We start from the raw sequence: 21,469 nt of genomic DNA, 5'->3' as shown, positions 1-21,469 counted from the left end.
TTTGAAGGTGTCTTTCCTGAATGGATTACTGAATAAACACACTACCACTTAAATGCCATATTGGGAAGAGATTTAGTAAGGTCACAGGCTCAACTCTCCCCATCGGTAATGGGCTAGGGAGCGGAAAAAATTAATTCTGGATTGCTTTGTGGCATCCATACTACAAAGTGAAAGCGTGTGCACGAGCATCAGGAAAGGATGCAATGAAGGTCAACTATGATGGCCTTCACAACCAAATAGCTCACTGACACACACCATCAAGGCTGATTTACAAAGGATATCATTTGGGTGGCAGCCACCAGTAGTGGCACTGTACTCTAGTGTGTATCAGCACCTTCTAGAGACAAGATACACACATGAATTGGGTAAAGGCAAGGTACTAAAAAAAAGTACTCAAGAATGACTAACGCATGAGAAAGTAAAAGAAAAAGACAGACTTGTATTTATATCGTGCTTTTCACAACCACCAGATGACTCAAAGTGCTTTTTCAATGATGAAGTACAGTGTAGTCACTGTTGTAATGTAGGAAACACAGCAGCAAGCTCCCACAAACAGCCATGTGATCATGACCAGATTATCTGTTTTGGGATGTTTGGGATGATTGAGGGATAAACATTGGCCAGGACACCAGGGATAACCAGGGATCCAAAACACCAGTGATAACTTCCCAGCTCTTCTTCAAAATAGTGTCATGGAATCTTTTCCATCTACCCGAGAGGACAGATGGGGCCTCGGTTTAGCGTCTGATCCAAAACACAGCACCTCTGATAGTGCAGCACTCCTTCAGTATTACATTAACATGTTTGCCTTGGTATCTGTGCTCAAGTCCAGGGGTGGGGCTTAACCTGGAACTCTGTGACCCTGAGGCAAGAGTGCTACAAACTGAGTCATGGTTGACAGCATGATATGGCCACCTTTGATTGTGGGCAGCATAACGAAAGCAAAATACTGCATACCAAAAATCCGGATTAAAAACAAAAAAATGCTGGGAATACTCAGCAGTTCAGGTAGCATCTGCTGAGAGAAAAACAGTTGACGTTTTAGGTTGATGATCTTTTATGAGAACATCAGTTTCAGGTTTTGGATCCACTCAATTACAGAGATCTCCTCGACATTCAGTATATATTGAAATAAACGAATTACTTCTGTAAATGGTTATGTGCAACATCTTCCCTGACAACAAATTCTGACAGACTTCAAATTACTTCTATTGTACAGTATTGTCATACTCCGAAGGATAATGCTTACTGAGTTATTGTGTAAAGTAGAAAAGCAGGACAGAGCCATCTGCATACCAGAAAAACTTACATTAAAAGTAAACAAGACCAAAAGTCACAAATGATAAAAACAGTTCTACACCCTTTCCACATGAAGTAAGTATAAATTACAGCCTTAGACAAATTAAAAGTGCCATAATGGTTTCAGTCAATGGCAGCTGTGGGCACAAAATAGAGAAACTACCGCCCACTCATTAAACAAGCCAGATGGCACTGTATGCAAAATTATTCAGCCAGTTTTGCACGCTGTATTACAGAACCATACCAGATTCCCCATACGTAGATTTTCAATGTATATCCTCACCATCAATCCCTCTAGATAAGAGCTCCCTTTTTAAGTCTCAAACTGGGCAGACTTTTGTTCAATGCATATAAAAACAAGTATTTTTTTTCCCCCTCAAACACTCAAATTTCCACTCTCCTCAAGCTATTGACTCCTTGCTTGGACACCATTATATGGTGCAAGATGCCCTCCTGTTTCTCAACCAAATGCTCACCATGGGCTCGGCATCTCAGTTTCAATAGGTTGGCTTCACCATGGGCAGCATCAGAGCCACGCCTAAACCTATCCTCTACATGCTCATGCATTTTCAGCAGGGGTTTCTGCAGAAAATCAGAAATCAGAAGCGGGAACACTGGTTGATTTCCAGATAACCCTCTGATCCAGACAATTGGAGGCCAATCGAGATCAATACACAGGGGAACCAGAAGAGGTAAACTACTTCCTTTAGGTGGAAGCAGAAGTGACCTATTGTGCAGAAGTGGACCCATTCTTCAGCTTCAAGTATTATAATAGAGTCCTAATTAGTTTTGGACCACAAAGTTTATACTTCACTACTACAGTCCATGTGTGCAGTCAGGTTTAGATGAAGAACGTGTACAGTGTAAGAATGCCTGCGTACAGTGCAATCAATGCAGCAGGCTACTAGAGAGCATCATACACAATCGGAATTGGTAAAAACATATTTATTTCAAAGGACATTGCCAGGAATTCTCTTCCATCAAGGTTGTAAAGAATTTAATTTTTTTTTTAAAAAAAGTCAATAATAGCAATTTCTGCTTTTACTAAGGCGCTTTAGGATTTGCTTTTTTTAAAATAACATTTGGTAAAATAATTAGACACGATGAAAATTTATCGATTTTGTCAATGACAGTAAGGACATAAAATGCTTGCATTTCCTTTTAGTTCCCACGAGTCACAGGCACCACCAAGGCCCACATTTAATTGCCCACCCTTGGTTGTGCTCACGGTCGTTCTTGCCGAGCATTCTTCTTGAACCAATGCAGTACATGTGGTGAAGGTACCTCCACGATGATGCGAAGTGGAGAGTTTCACCATTTTGACCCAGTGATCGTTAAAAGGGAGGTCAGTACATGTCCAAGTCAGGATAGTGCACAACTTGTAGCCAACCAACTGGTGCCAGCTTTTTAAAAAAAAAATTCCCAGTTTTCTTTAAAAACTGAATTCAAATTTTCATGGTGGGGTTTGACCACATGGTATTAATCTAGGACTTGTAATATAACCACAATACTGTGCCCATCATGTAACTATTGAGTTTGATCAGAATCAAAAGACACCAAACTCCAGTATTTCACTGATGAAAAATGTCTTATATCACTAATCATCCTGATTAAAAAAGCATTATTCTCTTGCTGTGCAGAAGGCAACAATTCTTTTATGTTTTACATCTTGTACAAGAGGAAGCATTTGATCTACCTCATACTCAGACGTGTCACGCACTAGGGATCCAGGAACCAGTGATTCTGGGTTACTTTTAGTGATGACTACTGCTTTGTTAAGAAGAAGAAAAAAATGATGTGAAAGCAGCAGTATGGGCAAAGGAAAAATGTGATTGTCATAGCACCAAAAATATGCTTTACTGCAGAAGGTTGAATGCTAAAGCAATGGCCAGGAGGCCACACAAACTTTAGGAGCATGTCATTGAAATTATACCAGGTTTTGACTGAAATATATGTCATCTCTCTCACTACAATAGCAATGAAAAGAAATAGGGAATTCTGGAGAGGTATAGGAAACTGAAATGCTGGATGGAAATAAAAGTTTATCTTTTTAATCTGTATGAAGCAGAATCTCTGCAGGAACAGTATAATGGCTATATTTGTAAAAGAATAAACTATGAAATCTTGAGAAATTCTGCACTCATGCCACCATGTTCCTTAAATGTTATCTATGATAGATAACAGAATTAAGTTGTGGAGGCACAAACGATCTCAATGCTTTATCAAAAGCAGAAAAGCAATTAAAATGACCAAACCAACAGGAAGGGCTCATCAATTATCAAATATCAAGCTGTGGGATACTAAAACTGCAGGGTCACCAGAATAGTGGATTGTTCCTCGTGAATTACCAATACAACTTTTTAAAAATTATTCATTCTTGGAATGCAAGCGTCGCTGGCAAGGCCAGCATTTATTGCCCATCTCTTGTTGCCCTCAAGAAGATGGTGAGCCTTCTCTTTGAATCACTGCAGTCCATGTGGTGAAGGTACTTCTACAATGCTGTTAGGTAGGGAGTTCCAGGAATTTAATCCAGTGACCACAAAGCAGCAGCAATGTGTTTTCAAATCAGGGTGGAGTGTGGCTTGGTAGAAGACATGGAATTAATGATGTTCACCTGCACCTACTGCCTGTGTCCTTCAAGGTGGTTGAAGTCATGGCATTAGGAGGTGCTGTCAAAAGAAGCCTTGGTGAGTTGCTGTATTACATTCTGTTGACAGTGGGAGGGGGGTGGGTGTTTAGGCTAGTAGATGAGGTGCAGATCAAATGCATTGCTTTACCCTTGATCACGTTAAGAGATGTCCTGCTCACTACAGAATACAGAGCCCTAGTCTCAGAACCATAACACTGTGCGGTTGGCCCAGTTGAGTTCTAGTAAACTCTGACTCCAGGGGCAGGATTTTTACCACGGTGGACAGGCCCGGGAGCAGTCACGAAGCCGACCGCGATCGGGCCCTGACCTCGATTTCATGCTGGCTGGCCAACCAGCGTGAATCAGGTGCTGCAATGCTGAGCACTGCCTGGGTGGGGGCGGGAGGAGGGCAAGCGCAGAAGTTTGCTTATGTGCGTGGGTGCACGTACTTAAAGCTCCCTGAAGGCACAGAGCTGCCTCAGGGAGCTGAAGATTTTTAAACACACAAATAAAGAATTTAAAAATGTTAAAAACATGCCCCCTCATGTGACTGTCACATGAGCAGGAACATGTTATAAATGAAATTTGAACATTTTTATTGTATTTTTAAATTCCTGTTGGAAACCTCATTGGGTTTTTTATGAAACCTCATCCACGGGCGCAAAGACTGCCTTGGCCAATTCAGGCAGTGAAAATTTCCATTTAGTTATTAATTTAACGGTCTTAATAGGCCTGTTAATTGTCGGCGGGCGTGCTGCTGATTCCCATGCACATGCGCCAACCAAAATATCGCGCGAGTGTGCGATGATGTCAGGACGCTCGCCCGAAGTCGTCGCGCATCATTTTACACTCAGCGAAAAATTCTAGCCCAGGATATTGATGGAATGACAAGAAGTATGAGGAAAGCTCAAGAAACAAATAGAACAGGATTTGTAACTTTCTTCACTTCCTCGTTATGAGAACACATTCATACATTTCCAAGTAAGACTCATGTTGGTGGTGACTGAAGGCTCGGTTTAGAGTTGAGCCAATGAACAAAGACAGGAATTGGTTCTTCTCAAAAAAAGGAAAGATGCTTTGCACTTACAACTTTTTTGACGGTTTGGTGGCCCTGAAGCAATGCAAAACGAATATGCCACAAAACGCCTATATCATACCAGCAGAAACAGGAGTTTGGATTAATTCAGCCATAAATCATTCTGCTCCAATTGGACTAATTGACCCTGGGTTAACAGTTATTGGTGTGGGAGGAGTGCACAGGGTGACATCCGGGGGACCAGCACCCAGAGATCGTTTAGGAGATTGCATGTTTGATTAGGACACCTTAGTAGAGGAGTCTACCAATAGGCAAAATGAAAAACAGCTCCTTGGGTAGCATAATATACAGGGCACCTGTGGAATCATATCCTTCCATGAATCAACACTTCTAAGAAAGAAAAGGGGAAGCAGAATGCCAACCTCTCCTAATCCTAACCAGCCTTGGAGCTCCCATTGCACGCACTGATTGAGGATGCTAAAAGACCGAGTGTTTTGATAAAACAACAAACTTGGCTCCATCTGTCACCAGCTCTTTCTCCACATTGTACTTTTGGATACCAAGCACACCAATCACAATACACGTGGAGCTTATTTCCACTCAGTTACATAGAATTTACAGCGCAACTACAGACCATTCAGCCCAACTGGGTAACAAAGCTTGTGCTTTGATTGAAGAGGAAGGAACAAGACACCTGAATTCAACACAAAGCTGTTAAGCTGGCTCATCTTCCACCCTCCCTACACACCCCACCCCATCGCCACCATCAGGAAAAAAGCAAGATACTACAATCCTGAGATTCACACACTAAATATCCATTAAAAAGCAACTTTTTTTGAGATGAGAAAGTACACTTGGCAGAAAGACTAATCGCTTGCCGACACCACAAGTCAGGTTACAGAATGTGCAGACAAATACCAAATCAGGACAGACAGCTGTAGTCTACAAAATACGCGAGTGAGACAAAATATAGCACTGGGCAGATAACAATTAATATGGACAAATGTAAAAACACTGCGCATTGGAAAAAAAAAGTTGTGAATATTTCATCAATACCCATACCTTTCTATGATCTAGGGATTTAAGGAGACTCCTTTCCCCTCCACAAATTCATGATCGCTACGTTGTAGCAGTCAAAGAGAAATGTTGAACTTTACAAAATAACTAAAGCAGAACAAAAGTCAGAGGAAGTCACACTTAAAATGTTCAATCTCTAATTAAACCACATTCAAGAGCACTGTTCCCAGTCAGGTCACCAGTCCAAGCCCGAAATGCAGTGCATGAGGAAAAACCAGGGGACTGATAACTATCAAAGAAATAACTACGGAGGGAAAGCTGCAGAAATTTGGGAGTTTTTAAGCTCGGAAACGAGGTGACTTTAGAGTCATAGAATTATACAGCACGGCAGCAGGCCACTCAGCCCATCTTACTTGTGCACATCAAGCATATTACCCCAAACTCATTCATGACAGGAGGCCAAAGAAGAAGAGGGCCAACTAGTAAAAAGAAAGATTCTATAGCTATAGAACTATATTCTACAAAAGATATTTCCACTGTTTCATAGAGTTTATTCTATAAGTTCCCATATAACCTTTAATCTAATCTCAACAACATTTACATAGAAAGAACAGAAAAAAAAACTTGTATTTTATAGCACCCTTCACAGCCTCAGGACATCCTAACTTTGCAGCAAATGAAATACTTCTGAAGGACCGTTATTGTTACATGGGGAAATGAGGCAGCCAGTTTGCACAGTGCACACAGCAAAATGCTAGAAAGATAGCAATGAGATAAACAGAAGGAAAATAAAAAAAGAACAGAAAATGCTGGAAAAATTCAGCAGGCCTGGCAGCATCTGTGGAGAGAGAAACAGAGTTAACATTTCGAGTCCGTAATACTCTTCCGAAAAGGTGGTCTTGCAGTTATACAGCATATTTCAGGACTAACGTCCCTTTAAAATTTAGTTGTTGTGTGTGATGCATTTTTTTTTCCCTCTAGTGTGCATTCACTTTAAATTTTTTTTGCACGATCATGCAAATGTACTTTTCTTACAGAACGAGGCCTGCACAGTACCTTACAGGCTACTGCACAGCTTGGCGGGAACATGGTTGAAGATGTCCAAAAAATGCTTTACACTCGAATGAGTTGCTTTTGAAGGATAGTTCCTCTTGCGATGTAGGAAAAGCATGCAGGCATTTTACTGACGTTGGTTGAAGAATAAAAATTAGCCACGAAAACCCGCCATCCAATCCTGCCTCAGTTGAACATTTCATTTTGAATAAGTACCTTGGGCAGCATGGCACTCCCTCGAAACTACGCTGAAGTGTTTGCCCACATTGAGTGTCAAGTCTCTGAAGTAGGTCTTGATCCCATGGCCCTGAATCGAAGGCTAGGGAGCTACCACTGAGCAATGTCTGACACCACAGGTCAGCTTTAATGTAAAACAGTCCTCAGCATTTTCACAGAGGCAAAAGCGGACAGCAAGCAAATGATGGCAGAAGAACAGTGAAAGGTAAATGGAAGTACGATCAAAAGGCCAGGGGTTGATAAAAGCTATACAAGGCAATGGGGTTCGAGGAGAACAGTTCAGAGTTTATGGGCCAACAACAACTTTTACGTAGCACTTTTAAATGTAATGAAACATCCCAAGGTGCTTCACAGCAGCATTATAAAACAAGTATGACACAGACACATGATGAGATTTTGGAAAGTATTTGATGGTGGCAACGGGTGTCAGCAAAAGCCACTCGTCGCCTCTTTTTAGGGAAGGCCTACTGCACTTAACCAGACAATGAACCAGATGGGTCTTTACATCAATTGATGATAGTTTCATGGTTACCCTTACTGAGACTAGCTTTACATTCCAGATTTATTAATTAAATTCAAATTCCATCAGCTGCTGTGGTGGGAATTGAACCTGTGTCCTCAGAGCATGAGTCTGGCCGACTGGATGACTGGTTCAGTGACATTACCACTATGCCACTATGTTAAAACAGCAGCTAATCAAAGATATGGATGAGGATTTCAGCGGCAGTGGGGATGAGGCAAGAGTATAGTTGTGTGATGCTGTGCAAGTGAAAATGGGTGGTCTTGGATAGATTATGGGGTTTGAAGAACATGGAGAATGCAGATCAATCAGGTTTAGGAAAAGCCAGAAACTAGAGAAGGACAACTCGAGGAGGATGGCATTTTTAGTAAGAGCCAACAGGATGGGTTTGGTCTTGGTGAAGTTGGAGAAAGTTTTTGTTCAGACAAACACAATGGTGGCAGTAGAGTCAAAAGCGATATCAGAAAGACAGACAGAACTGGGCGTCGTCAGGATATTTTCTTCATATATTTTTTAAAAAGCTGTTATTGGAATAGAAAGTGTCCAGTCTGAACATTTCAAGAAATATTCAACCAGATCTTTCCCCCTCACAAAAAAAAAGTGTTAAATCAACACAGAATTAGAATTAACTGTTTCTGATGATATAATTACTAGTTTAGAGCCACCAGAGCTTGGCTGATGATTACCAGCAATTCTCACCACATTCCAGTTAGCCTGCTCCCAGAGTAACACTAAACTTTAAAATTTCCAGTAAGGACCAATATCTACATAAATAAAATGTACAAGCAGGATAATATACTCAGACGCTCCATGAGCAAGTGAAACTCAACCATCCATAGCCAACTAGAATTTAATGACAATGTTTCTCCAACTATGGTAAACAACTTCCCATGAATCATAGTCTGTACAATATATAAAAAGTTACAAAATTAGCCTGTGCTGCCGAGCCCTCATTTTGTACGTGTGGGTGCATAGTCATCATGTACAATTGAAGCAGTCTCTCATTCAAGTCAAACCCACTCAGTATTATTCTGGCAGCCGATGACATCATGCTAGGGGAAGGCTTCAATTAAAACTTCAACCATTAACATGTTAATTATTTATTATGTTCACTTTAACCCAAAGCGCTTTGACATTTAAATGCTCTGGCTGAAGACAGTTCTCTTGCTGGTTGCTGCATCTGTTAACAGAGAGTCAATGACTTCCTTTGTGCCAGGCATCCATTTTGCCATAGGTTATTAGCAGACGCCACCAAATTTGCTTGCCCATGGAGCCTGATGGAGAACAGCACCAGGGAAAGTGATTAATAAACCAGCAGGCTAACACTAAATAAAAGCTAATTACTGCGGATGCTCGAAATCGGAAATAAAAACAAAGTGCTGGAAATACTCCGCTTGTTTGACATCGTCTGTGGACGGAGAAAAACAGTTAACATCGAGTCGAATGTGACTCTTCAGATCCTGAAGTTCATATTCAATTCAAAATGTTAACTCTGTTTCTTCCTCTTCTAACTTGTTTTTATTTCAGTAGGCTAGAACAGCAACCAGCACTGAAATACAGCATTTGCTTTTAAACTCCACACCAATGCTTTCACAACAACCCACTGAACAGAGCACATGACCATACTTTCGCCATGTAACTCTTCATATGGATGGAGCAGCAAATTGGAATATGCCAACCTTTCCAACTCTGAAACTAGCTTAATATTTCTCTGGCATGGCCTGTCACAGTGGAGGCAAGATGCGTTGATGCCCTGACAAGATCCACAAATGTGACTCACCCTTCTCTACATCATCATGGACAATTGCCCCGCATTGGGCAAGGAGGTTCTTACAAATCAACGTGGGGCACGAGTTGTCCAAAAATCTGAGGCATGTGTAAAAGGATGTAAATTTTATAAGCCAATAGCAATGAGGGAATTTGGAAACACTCAACGGTTTCTAGAACACAGTCTCAAGAAAAGTTTGGATAAATCATTCATGACAGCCGGGCCCATTTTCCTTCTCCATCGTTTCACTCAAGAGGACATCAGCAGCTGGATACTGAAGTCACCAGCCAAGGTTGCTGAGCACCCCCTCCCCTCATCAAATTTCAGTCGAGTTCTACCCCTCCCACCTCAACGCCACTCTCCAACTATGCCCCTGCCCTCTCCAGAAGGCAGTAACTCTCTATGGTTTAGTTGAGACAGGCACTGGCAGCCCTTGCAGGTGTTCATTCTCCCATATGTTCCTCGCTGGTCCATGTTGGTTATTGGTGCTTATAAACTCAAATCCTGCCCTCGCCAGAAATCTACATATTGGTCTTTTCCCACACAGCTCATTAAATCTAGAGGAAACCAATCGAAAACTTAGCTGTCTTTTTCCCTAGCCCACTCTTCACCAACCCTCACAAACCTAGAAGTGACCAAATATAGCACCCAGCTGACTACTCCATCAGCTTATTCAGCACAAACCAGGAGTCAAACATTGGAGCTTCCTGTTTCTATACTACACAGGATGGGGCATTTGCCCAGCAAGTCACTGGGAAACCTGACTCAATCCAGAAAACACACAATTATTTAACCATTATGGAATTAAGGATTCTCTAGTTCCTCGGTGAGCAGCTGAATCACACAGAAAAGTTTTAATTGCGACCTTGGGTCAATGCTGAATTAGTTGATCTCAACTGGGTGACAACAGCAACACCAGAGTTGGGCCCTGCATTCAAATTCAAGATGAAGAGGGGAAAAAAAAAACAAAAACACAACTGGGGTCCTGTCTCAATCAGCGTCCAGCCATTCTTGCTGGATTCACAGGAATGGACAAGGTCGGGTCCTTTTTTCACATTTACTAGTAACAGAAAGCCTGTTGGCACTTGCCATCAAGTTAGATCTACCATCTACAACAACTACTTGAGCAAGATACTGGTGAGAACATACTCCAAAGAAAGACAGCTAACATTACCTGGTGGAGAGAGGAGAAAACTAGATGAGAATTTAAATGTGCTCTCACAGGTCATAACATCAACCTTATCTGTGCAAGGTGGCTGTAAATCTACCAATTTAAACCGTGAATATGTGCTGCCTAGCTATGTTGATGCTTCTGACTGAATCTGGGACTTGTTCTTAAACATTCAGTGGAGTACAGACAAGAAATATGAACAGGAGTAGACCATTCGGCCCCTCGAGCCTCCTCCGTCATTCGATATCATGGCTGATGATCTTGTGTTCCGATTTTCCTATCTAACCCCGATAACCTTTGATTCCTTTACCTAAACAAGAATCTATCTACCTCTGTCTTAAAAATATTCAATGACCCCCACCTCCACCACCTTCTGAAGCAGAGTTCCAAAGTCGCACAACCCTCCAAAAAAATTCTCCTCATCTCAGTCCTAAAAAGGCGACCCGTAATTTTAAAACAGTGCCCTCTAGTTTTGGACTCACCCACAAGAAGAAACACCTTTTTGATGTCCACCTGTCAAGGCCGTTCAGAATCTTGTATACTTCAATCAAGTCACTCTTCACACTTCTAAACTACAGTGGAAATAAGTTCAATCTGTCCAACCTTTCCTCATAAGACAACCCACTCATTCCAGGTATCAATCTAGTAAACCTCCTCTGAACCACCTCCAATGCATTACATCCTACCTTAAATAAGGAAACCAAAACTGAACAGAGTACTCGAGATGCGGTCTCACCAATGTCCTGTATAACTCAAGCGTAACATCCTTATGTTCAATCTCTCTCGTAATAAAGGATAGCATTCCATTAGCCTCCTTAATTACTTGCTGTACCTGTATACTAACTTTGTGACTCATGCACTAAAACACCTAGATCCCTTTGTACCTCAGAATTATGCAGCCATTCTCCATTTAAATAAAACTCTGCTTTTTTGTTCTTCCTGCCAAAGCGAACAATTTCACATTTTCCCTCATTAAACTCCATTTGCCAGATCTTTGCCCACTCACTCAACGTATCTATATTCATCTGCAACCTCATGTTCTCTTCGCAACACACTTTCCTACCAATCTTTGTGTCAACTGCAAATTTAGCTACCATGTCTTCACTCCCCTCATCTAAGTCATTGATGTAAATCATAAAAAGTTGAATAAAAAGTTTAAATAACAATCCAACTTCGTAGATAGCACCAATCTCAAATTTGGCAAGTTTTCTTCAAAATTTCCCTTGGCCAGAAGTCTAGGGTTGGGGGGGGGGGAATTCACCGCAAGTCTGTAGAGGGTGCTCTGGTGAGGGTACAGCTGAGGCACAATGCCAAGGTCATGAAGTGGTAAATTATGCTGTGCTCCACCATCCTGAATTAATGCTTACAGCCACCACTGGCTGTTTACAGCAGCCAATGCATAAAGAGTGCCTCCATTCATTCTATACAATATTAAAGTTTTTAAAAAACATACTTCATAATAATTGTGCTAGGACTTAGCTCCAAAAGGCATTAGCAATTCCCAGTAGGGGGTCAATACATTGTGCATTTTACTCTCCACCTCAGATCAATTTGAGTAGGTACAGAAACAGCTGAGGAAACAATAAAACTACAACTTGGCACCAAAACTGCAGCACAGACAAATTTAAAGCACAATTGGGACAAATTGAACCAGCACCTAGTATTCACTAAGACTAGATGAGCTTCGTGTATTTCAGAGCTCTGAACAGGCATTACAACTGAACTCCAAAGCCTTATTAGTAAATATTTAGTGAGGCAGAGTTAGGAAACTTCAGCTGCTAACTAAATAGGGGCAATCCATTTAAATGATTTGCAGCTCACCATCACCATTGGTGTATTCTGTCTTCGCCCTCAATATCAAGGCAAAGTGCTCCTCATCCAAAAATGGTCAACTTCTAAAGCACTTGTTCCCGTAGCTGCTCCAGGAAGCTAAGCACAAGTTGGAAACTCAATGTACAACCTCAAACTGTGTGTAAACTGCTGCAAAACATGATCGACTGCTCCAGAACCTACAGCCACTCGCTCACATTTGGGTCCCAAGTATACGACAATAATATTTGTTAGAGTATGTGTTTTCGCTATCACTCTACCCTTTACTGTGATTGTTTACAGCAAGTGGGGGGCTTCTTGGTTGCTATGGTAAGTTCCCATCCTTAGCCCCACCCTTGGGATGAGCAAAAAGCAGTGAAAATTAAATAAGTTACAATTTTAACCAGTTACATAAAGTATCCTGCCTTTATATAAATAATCCTGCCTCAGATATAGAAGTTGAATATTAAATGAAAAATGCTATTAAAAGACTAGATTTTTTAAATTTAAAGAGAGAATAAAGTTAGCCTCTCATTGGTGGCTGGAATGCCAACACAAGGTGGTGTGGCCATTCTGTCATTCTGCTGGTATTTGGCTGCCAAAACAGTAAAGCAGCCCAAAGCACTCACATTTAGGCTAATGGTACTGGCAGGGTAGGCGTTGGCTTCTCTACGAATTACATTTTGAAACGAAAAATTTAAAAAACACACGCCACTAAGTGTATTTTGTTAGCAGAATATTTGCTGTTGAATGTCTAAACCAAGGCTTATTTCAGGCAGCACTGACCCATGTAGTGTGTCCACCCAACTATCTATTGATCGCTTCCTCGCCCTCTCCCAATGATATGCGAACACATACATCCCCTTCAAATAGCTATGTACTAAGCCACATCCCCTTCAAACAGCAATGTACTAAGCCACATGCTTGTTATCTAAATATTTTCTCTCCATTCACCAAGATAAAGACCAAACATCAATGTTCCTTAAAAATATGTTTTCTCCAATCTGCTTAATGTTCCTCCTCCAATCTAGGTGAGACAATGAAGAGAGAAAAGATATGGAATGCAGATGGGCATGGAAACCAGAAAGATGTAACAAATAAATAAAAGCAGATGAGCTTGCGAAGGCCATACAACATCAGGAACTTCATGCTTGACAGGACATCATTTCATACTGATCTCTATCACTGAATGCATATATTGTACTGAGTTGGCAACCACTGACAACCAAAGTAATAAACAGCTCAAAAGCTCCTGTAAGTTATACATGACTTTTTTTAAAACAACATATTTATGTCTTACAAAATACTTGATCATTTTAAAGCAACTCATTGTTATAGAAAGAGCTTTCAGATGTTTGAAACACAATAAACTCCCCTCTCCTTTAACAATTGCCAGCTATGACTTACTTAAAAATGCAGGGTGTGAGACAAGTGTTGAACCTTGTCTGCTGGCTTCACTAGTTTTTGTGAACAGTTACATTCAAGCATATTAGCTTATGCCTCTTTTACGTAGTGCCCAGACTATAAGGCAAATGTTGTTGGTGTACAACAACAACAACTTACATTTCTATAACACCTTTAAATATCCCAAGACACTGTGGCAGATGGTCAGAACGCCAATGGAGGTGGAAATAGGGGAGATTGAAATCTCTTATTCAATTTCAGCCTTCACACCCAACCCCCACATCCCCAAACCGTTAAGTTTGCGGGTGGGAAAAGGGTGATACACCGAGGAAGGCTGGATTGGAATTTGCATCTCCCTTGAGTGTTTTTTATCCCCCCTCGAGAGAAATATTGTGTTGCCGCACAAATAAATTGCTACATGTCATCTTAGACAATACAAAATCTCTGTTCAGCCCTGAGTAATTAGGGAAGTAAAAGGCTGCATTCCCTTGCGAAATTAACTTGGCCATGTCTGAGGAAGGTGTCTCTGGAAGTGGCTTTCCGGTGTAACTCTAGTCCAGTTGGCCTATGCAGATGGGAAGTAACTGCTCAGCAAGTAATAATGTGTCTCAGTCCAGCTGAGCTGGAATTCAGCTCAGAAGACAGTGTGGGATTCAGCTTCATGTTGTGGGTGACCCAAGAGAACCTTTGGTGGCCTAACCTTGGTCTATCTTGGACTGCCAATGAGTAGTTAGAGTTGAACCACTCAAAGCTCCCTGGGGACATGACAGGAGAAGCCTACATAACTCCCATGATATCAGTGCAGCCAAAAGTAGAAAGAGACAAGGAAGTGGCAGAACAGTTATTTCATCCACATTTTTTAATTCCCAAAGGCTTCATTTTAAAACATGGCTTTAAAATAAAGATCTTCTCCAGCTGCCCAGTCTTTGACATACTTCCTCAACATCAAATGAACCATCTTGTAAAGATTTTAATAGCATACACAGGATTTAAGATGAAGTAAATACTGTTGGTCATTTTGGACAGTTCTCAAAGTGTTATCACGTTGTCTTCCAGCCTCAAAGACAATCAGATACATATGTACTGACAATACTGAGTAAGACCAGCATACACTAAGCAAGCTTACTTTGTGGAAGGCCTCAAGAGGTTAAAGAGATTAAATTGACCTTTAGTTTTTGTGTTCTAACTGAATCCCTCGAGAGGTTCTGAGTTATAGTTCACATACTGAGCTGGTTACTGTTAGCATTTTTACAGCTGCAAATTCTAGAACAAACATTTACCTGCAGGCTTTATCCTAAACCAATATAAACATAGCATCATCAGCTTGGAAAGGCTCCAAAGACCACATCCACCTCCAAATGTTGTTGGACAACTCTCAAAAGTATGCCAATAGACTTCTCAAAAGGTTTCTCAAAAGGTGTTTGCTGCAGTGCATCATTACTAAGTTTAGGAATTTGGTCAGGGAAAAGAAAGCTAGATTTAAAAAACAAATAAAAATGGAAAACGGTGTTGCAGTGCAGCTGTGTGTGAAGAGCAACAACAAAGATCTTTTGTCGGGGCTGAAGTTGAGAGTCTCTTAATACATGGAATTTTGAATGTAAAAACAGGCCAACTGACCTGCGCCAGTGTGTGCGCTTCACTCCTCCCACCACTCTTCATCTAAACCTATCATATAATCTTCTATTCATTTCTCCCTCACAGACTTCTCTAACATCCTTTTATCGGTGCTATTTGTCTCGAATACTCCTTGCAGCTCAAATGGGACTGAACAAACCAAGAGGCGAGGTGGTTGGTGGGGGTGGAGAAAACAGAACAAAATAGGGAGAAATTGAGTCAGCAATGCTGACTCCCATCAGAGAAAGATTGCGAGTCTGGCAGGTAAGAAAGGCTTTTTGAAAACCTGGGAAGCAAGTGGTGAAAACAGGTGAATGACAAATATTATCCCTGTGAAGGCAGTAACTCAAGAAGTGGGTGACTGTAACTGAGGTGTGGAGAAAGATTATCTCTCTCCATTCTTTTGGACTGTAAGAGAGCTGCAGAAACTTGAAATTAAAAAAAACAGGAAATGCTGGAAATACAGAGCAGATTTGTCAGACTTCAAAAAAGTAACAGTGCAGGGGTGCTATTATCGAACTCTAGGTCAAAGTTTAACAGTCTCTCAGATAAATCACGACATACGCACCCACAAAAAAAAATTCTTCCATGTACTGGAGCAGGTAGCAAAAACATGCTTTGCAGCTTGTGTCAGGCAGATAATGAGGTTCCCTAAGAATTGCCATTTGGACAATTACAAGCAGGCACAGCTTCCCCTTCTGGCTCTTCAGTGCAGCAAGCGTTTCCACAGAGTAGCCTGGAACTATTCAATGGAAAAGACAGCCTACTAGCTCACACACTCTCCAGGTCTTGGGCATATTGCGCAGCATCTTAGCTAGACAATAAATCACAAAATGAGTTAAATTGTAACGCCATTGACTCTGGCAGCTGCACCCCTAAGTGCAAATGAATGACAAAAGATCATGAAGCAAAGAAAGTTGTCTCTATCCTCAAGAAATAGGTACCTTGTTGTGGCGTAAACATTGACGAGTGCTTACTCCACCTTCCCCTTTAAAAACGTACCAATGTGCAGATAAAGCAGCTGCACGAATATAACCAGGTAGCCGATGTACTCACCAAACATGAAGCTTCACTGACTGCATTAACAACATTACCAGTGTATGGATAATGGTGCAAATGGTTACTGAGATCCTGGACACGGGCACAGGAATATGGAATCAAAGCCTTTTAGTTTCACAATGTATTTTCAAATGCACCAATTACCATGCTCCTATCATTATATTTTTTTCCCTCATTTTTTTGAGGCCATCCCTGCCCACCAAACTGCAGCAGGGAACCTCTCCCAGCCTGCACAATAAAAGGAGAGTTAAACTACACTGCTCTGCCATCCCTTAAAACGAACCAAGAACAGGCCTCCCATCCATACTCCCAGCCATGATGCACAAACACAAGGCAGCAGAGAAACAAATTGACCATCTAATATTACTAATGTAACTGCGGCACCTGTGGCTCAGTTGGTCGCACTCATCTGCGAGGGAGGAGCTTGTGGGTTCAAGTCTCACTCCAGGACTTAGGCACACATAAAAAAACCTTACAGTCAGTACTGAGGGAGTGCTGCCTTTCAGGTGAGATGTTAAGCCAAGAACCTGTGTACTCTCATAAGTAGATGTAAAAGATTCCATGGCACTATTCTGAAGAATATTGGAGTTATCCCCAGTATCCTGGCCAATATTTATCCCTCAGCCAACATATTAAAAAAAAAGACATTATCTGGTCATCATCACATTGTTGTTTGTGGGAGCTTGTTTTGTGCAAACTGGCTGTGCGTTTTCAAAATTATAGCATTAAATGGGTCTTCAAAAAGTACTCAATTGACTGTAACATGCTTTGGGACATCCAACGGTCGTGAAAGGCACTATGGGGAAGGGGTGGGGTAGTCCGATTAATGAGATAGCTCTGGAGATCTGTCACAGGTACAATGGCATTCCATGATCCTTTGATAAATGCAAATTTTCATTTTCATTGCATTTGACAGCAGGTTATTGACAGGATACTCAATGAACTCATGGCCCATTTTGAAAAACTAGTAAGCCCAGCAAATAATGGGTGTCACTGAGCTTTAACATCCCATTTTACAAGATGAGAATGTAGTAACTCCCTCAGTAATGGAGACAAATAGGAGGAAGGGAGTGAGCAATATCTGCCCGAGGCTTGCTTTCTGTTACAAAGGGCTAATGATAAAGGTCAGATCGCTCCTTTGAGAGTCAGCAACTCAACTGCTGATCCTTGAGTAAGATATTAAGTCAAGGCCATGGCTGCCTGCTCTGGCGGGTGATAAATACCTTCATGGGCCTACTTGAAAGGAGAGGCTCTTGCATTTCCTCACCAACATTCTTCCCTTACTAACACCACCAGAAAATAAAAACCACAGGAACCGCTCATTCATCGCATTGTTGTTTGCTCAGTCTTGCTATGACCAAACTGACTGCTAGGTCTCTCCACGTATCAGCTACTCCACTTTAAACTAACGCGATGCATTTTAACAGCTTTGAGCCAATAATACAATAATGTGGCAGCAACCCATTCCTTTTCTTTCATATCTGCAAGCAAAAAGAGCCAAGTCTCACAACTGATTGTTTGTCTCAAAGTCCCCAGTTTAATGACATTTTACTATAGAAGCACATGAAAAGAAATCAAACCCCAGTGAATCAGTGCTATGCAGGGGATGTCCCATTTCACAAATCTAGCACATTACCCCAATTCAAAGTGGAAGCACCACATTCCTCAAGACTTCTAAATGATGTAGTCAAAATGGTAGGCCAGGCAATGGAAACAAAGGAATCAAATTGTTTCTTCCATAAATTCTATAAATCTTGTAGCTGGCAGGATATAAAGGACACTGTTGAATTATAGTGTATACATTACAAACAGAAAACTAGCAAAAGCCGACACAACACCAGAAAACAAACCGTCTTGAAAACTTCTCCCTTTTCCCTCCTCAACTGCTGCTCTGCCCTTTCCTGTTCATTGCTTTGTACTTCTCCCTGACCCTCTACCCTTTGCCCCTCCTAAAGTCCTAGTGCAACAGTTCTAGCCACTGCATACCATAGATGAGAATATCTGTTCTCATGGAAACTCCCACCAACATATTGCAGCGGCTGGAATAACTTCCATTAGCAGCAGTAGCTTAGAGGACTCACTCCGAGGCAGAGCTGCAGAATTTAACAGCAGGACCAGATTAACACTACCCAGATTGAGAGACTGGGTGGCTGCTGAACGGGTGGGTCTTTGATACCAGATGGCAGCTATAGAGCAGAGAGCAGGAAGGGCGGGGTTGGAGGCTGGGGAGAGGGATATAGGTGAGGGGATCTGAAAAGGCCAGGTTGGTGGGAGATCATGTTTGTTTCAGCAAGGGGGAAAACACTAACTTGTGGTGGGGGTGATTGATCAAAGAGGTTGTCTGCAGATAGCCTGGTCAGCTGGGAGAAAAGCACTCCTGCTCCTTCTTGCCCATAAGCAATGCTGGGAAAACGAACTGGTCAACGTAAAATTTACAAGAGTTAAATCAGAGGCATGCAGCCTCATTAAAATATTTGAAAACAGACTGATCTCCTTTAAAACCAGAAGTGATCTTGTATAAGACACTAGTTAGACCTCAGCTGGAGCACTGCGTAAGGTTGTGGGTGCCACATTTTAGGAAGGATGTAAAGGCATTGGGGAAAGTGCAGAAGAGGTTTACAAGAATGGTTCCAGGGAAGAGGAACTTCAGTTATGAAGTAAGGTTGGAGAAGTTGGGACTCTTTTCCTGAGACAAAAGGAGATTGCGAGATAGAGGTATTCAAAAACATGGAGGAGTGTGGACAGGGTAGATAAGGAGAAACTGTGTCTACTCGTGAACGAGGGGGCTTGTTCAATTTAAAAATGATTGGCAAAAGAAGCAAAAGCAATATATGAGAAAAAACTTTTTCACACAGCAAGCGGTTAGGGTCTGGAATGCACAGAGGTGAAGGCAGGTTCAAACGAGGCATTCAAGAGGGAATTAGACTGTTATGTAAAACGAAACAATCTTCAGGGTTAGGGAGAGAAGGCAAGAGAATAGCACCAGGTTTGAGTTGCTCATTCGGAGAGCCGGTGCAGACACAATGGGCTAAATGGCCTCCTTCTGTGCTGTAACAATTCTGCCAATCTGTGAATGAGGCAGGTGGGGCTTGGGTTTGAGATTTTAAACATTTTTACATCCCACCTGACCCAAACCCACCCACTTTTGGGAGTTAAGATGTCCCCATTGTGTCAGAAAATGCTGGCATGCCAATTAAGTCTCCACATCAGTAGGCATGAAAGAAGAAAGACGTGCATTTATGTAGCACCTTTCACAACGTCAGGACATCCCAAAGCATTTTAGAGCCAATTGAGTACTTTTGAAATATAATCACTAATGTAATCTAGGCATGTGGAAGGCATTCATTTGCAACTAGTGATAATATTGGTTTTATACCAAATGCACATTTATGCTTTCATAAATCTGAAGTCCAGTTCTGGCATAGCGATGGTAATTTAACATTCCAAGCAGAAACGACACAACTTAAAATACTTCCACTTCAACCCTTTCAACTAAGCCTAAACCCTAAGGATTTAATGGAATTTTCTACTATTTATATGAATAGTAACAAGCACAAAATAAATGATCCTGTCATTGAAGATATGAAAATGAGAATACTTCTTCCTGCTCCTCCTCCTCCCTCCAAGTAACACAGAGGCCACTTTAATCACATAAAAATGGAGGTCCCAATCCTTTTATTCATTCAGTTACTATTAACACTGACTCCTAAATAACTGCCAATCTAACAGCATTTACAATGCTTTGGGGTGGGGCAGGGGGGCGTTACTTGACTTGGGCCATATGGGTTCCTCTGTAGGACCACGTTTATTTATTCATTCACAGACCAAACTGGAGATTCCTCCAACTAGTGCACGAGAAATCAACCATTTAGCAGATCAGAAGACGACTGATGTTCTTGCTCCCATGACATTTCCATCACATCAACAGGACTCTGACCTTATTAAAAAAGGGTGAGACAAAGTAATTCACAATCGCCTTTGTGAAACAGAACATCGACAAGGTCACAGCACAGTCTATACAGTTTGCCCTTGATGCATCCGTTCATAAAATGGACCCACAATTTTGTCCGAGCATGAACCAACAGGTCAAACAAGTATTAGCGCCTAGAATGAAGGTAATGTGACTCACCTGTACAACGTCAATGCCTCTTTTCCTAGAAGAGAAAAGGATAGAATAATTAGAGAAAAGCAGCCCTTGCACAATATTGCAGAAATATACAATTTCAAAAATGCAAGATGTAAAAAAAAAAATTGACACAAAACTTGCAGATCAGAGTTTCTATTTCCCGGCGCCAATGAATTTTTCTCAAACTCTACTCCACAAACCACATGAACCAAGATTTTCAATAAACACAACTGGACAGCTAGAATCTCAAAAGACTTGAATTATTTTTGTTTTGCAGATGGTGCCAAAGCATCGGCCTATTTCAGGTCTCAATAGGGCGAATAAATGCACAACCACTCAAAATAAAAATATTGAACGTCTTGTGCTCACCAATGTGGCTGGGAAATGGAAGCAGGGTCAATGGTCTTGAAGATTTCCAAGTGTGAACCAGATGCCAAAATCCTACCTTTCAAAACTTGCGACTGCCAACACAAGCAATTCTGTTGTGAGGTTTGCAATTTTGGTTCTACTCGCAAATCTTTGTTAACTACAATTGGAACCAACTATTAAAAGGGTGAAATTCACCTGAGAAATCTGAACTTTCCTGCTCAGGATTCTGTAAGATCAAGGGCCGTGGTTCCAAAACTTTTTCCTGGTGTGACTTCATTTTAATGCCACAGACTTCACACAAGGCCAGTGTGAAAAACAGGGGGGTTCCAAAGTTATTCAGCAGGGGGTTGGAAGGTTT

The 21,469-nt window shown here is 41.4% G+C and overlaps 1 protein-coding gene across 2 annotated transcripts in view; it reads right to left on the bottom strand.

The window, feature by feature from the left end:
* itpk1a (inositol-tetrakisphosphate 1-kinase a) overlaps positions 1-21,469 on the bottom strand; it is a 208,558-nt gene that overhangs the window by 170,343 nt on the left and 16,746 nt on the right. Inside the window, exon 3 of one of the 2 annotated variants that reach the window (XM_078562187.1) lies at positions 20,746-20,770. In XM_078562187.1, the coding sequence (XP_078418313.1) occupies positions 20,746-20,770 (25 nt within the window). Of the gene's footprint in view, positions 1-16,613; positions 16,686-20,745; positions 20,771-21,469 lie in introns of those variants that run through there. The other variant, XM_078562189.1, reaches the window with a different exon arrangement.

This window comes from Cetorhinus maximus, chromosome 18 (genome assembly GCF_964194155.1).
Source record: "Cetorhinus maximus chromosome 18, sCetMax3.hap1.1, whole genome shotgun sequence".
NCBI classification, from domain to species: Eukaryota; Metazoa; Chordata; class Chondrichthyes; order Lamniformes; family Cetorhinidae; genus Cetorhinus; species Cetorhinus maximus.
This window is presented reverse-complemented; position numbering and strand designations above follow the sequence as displayed.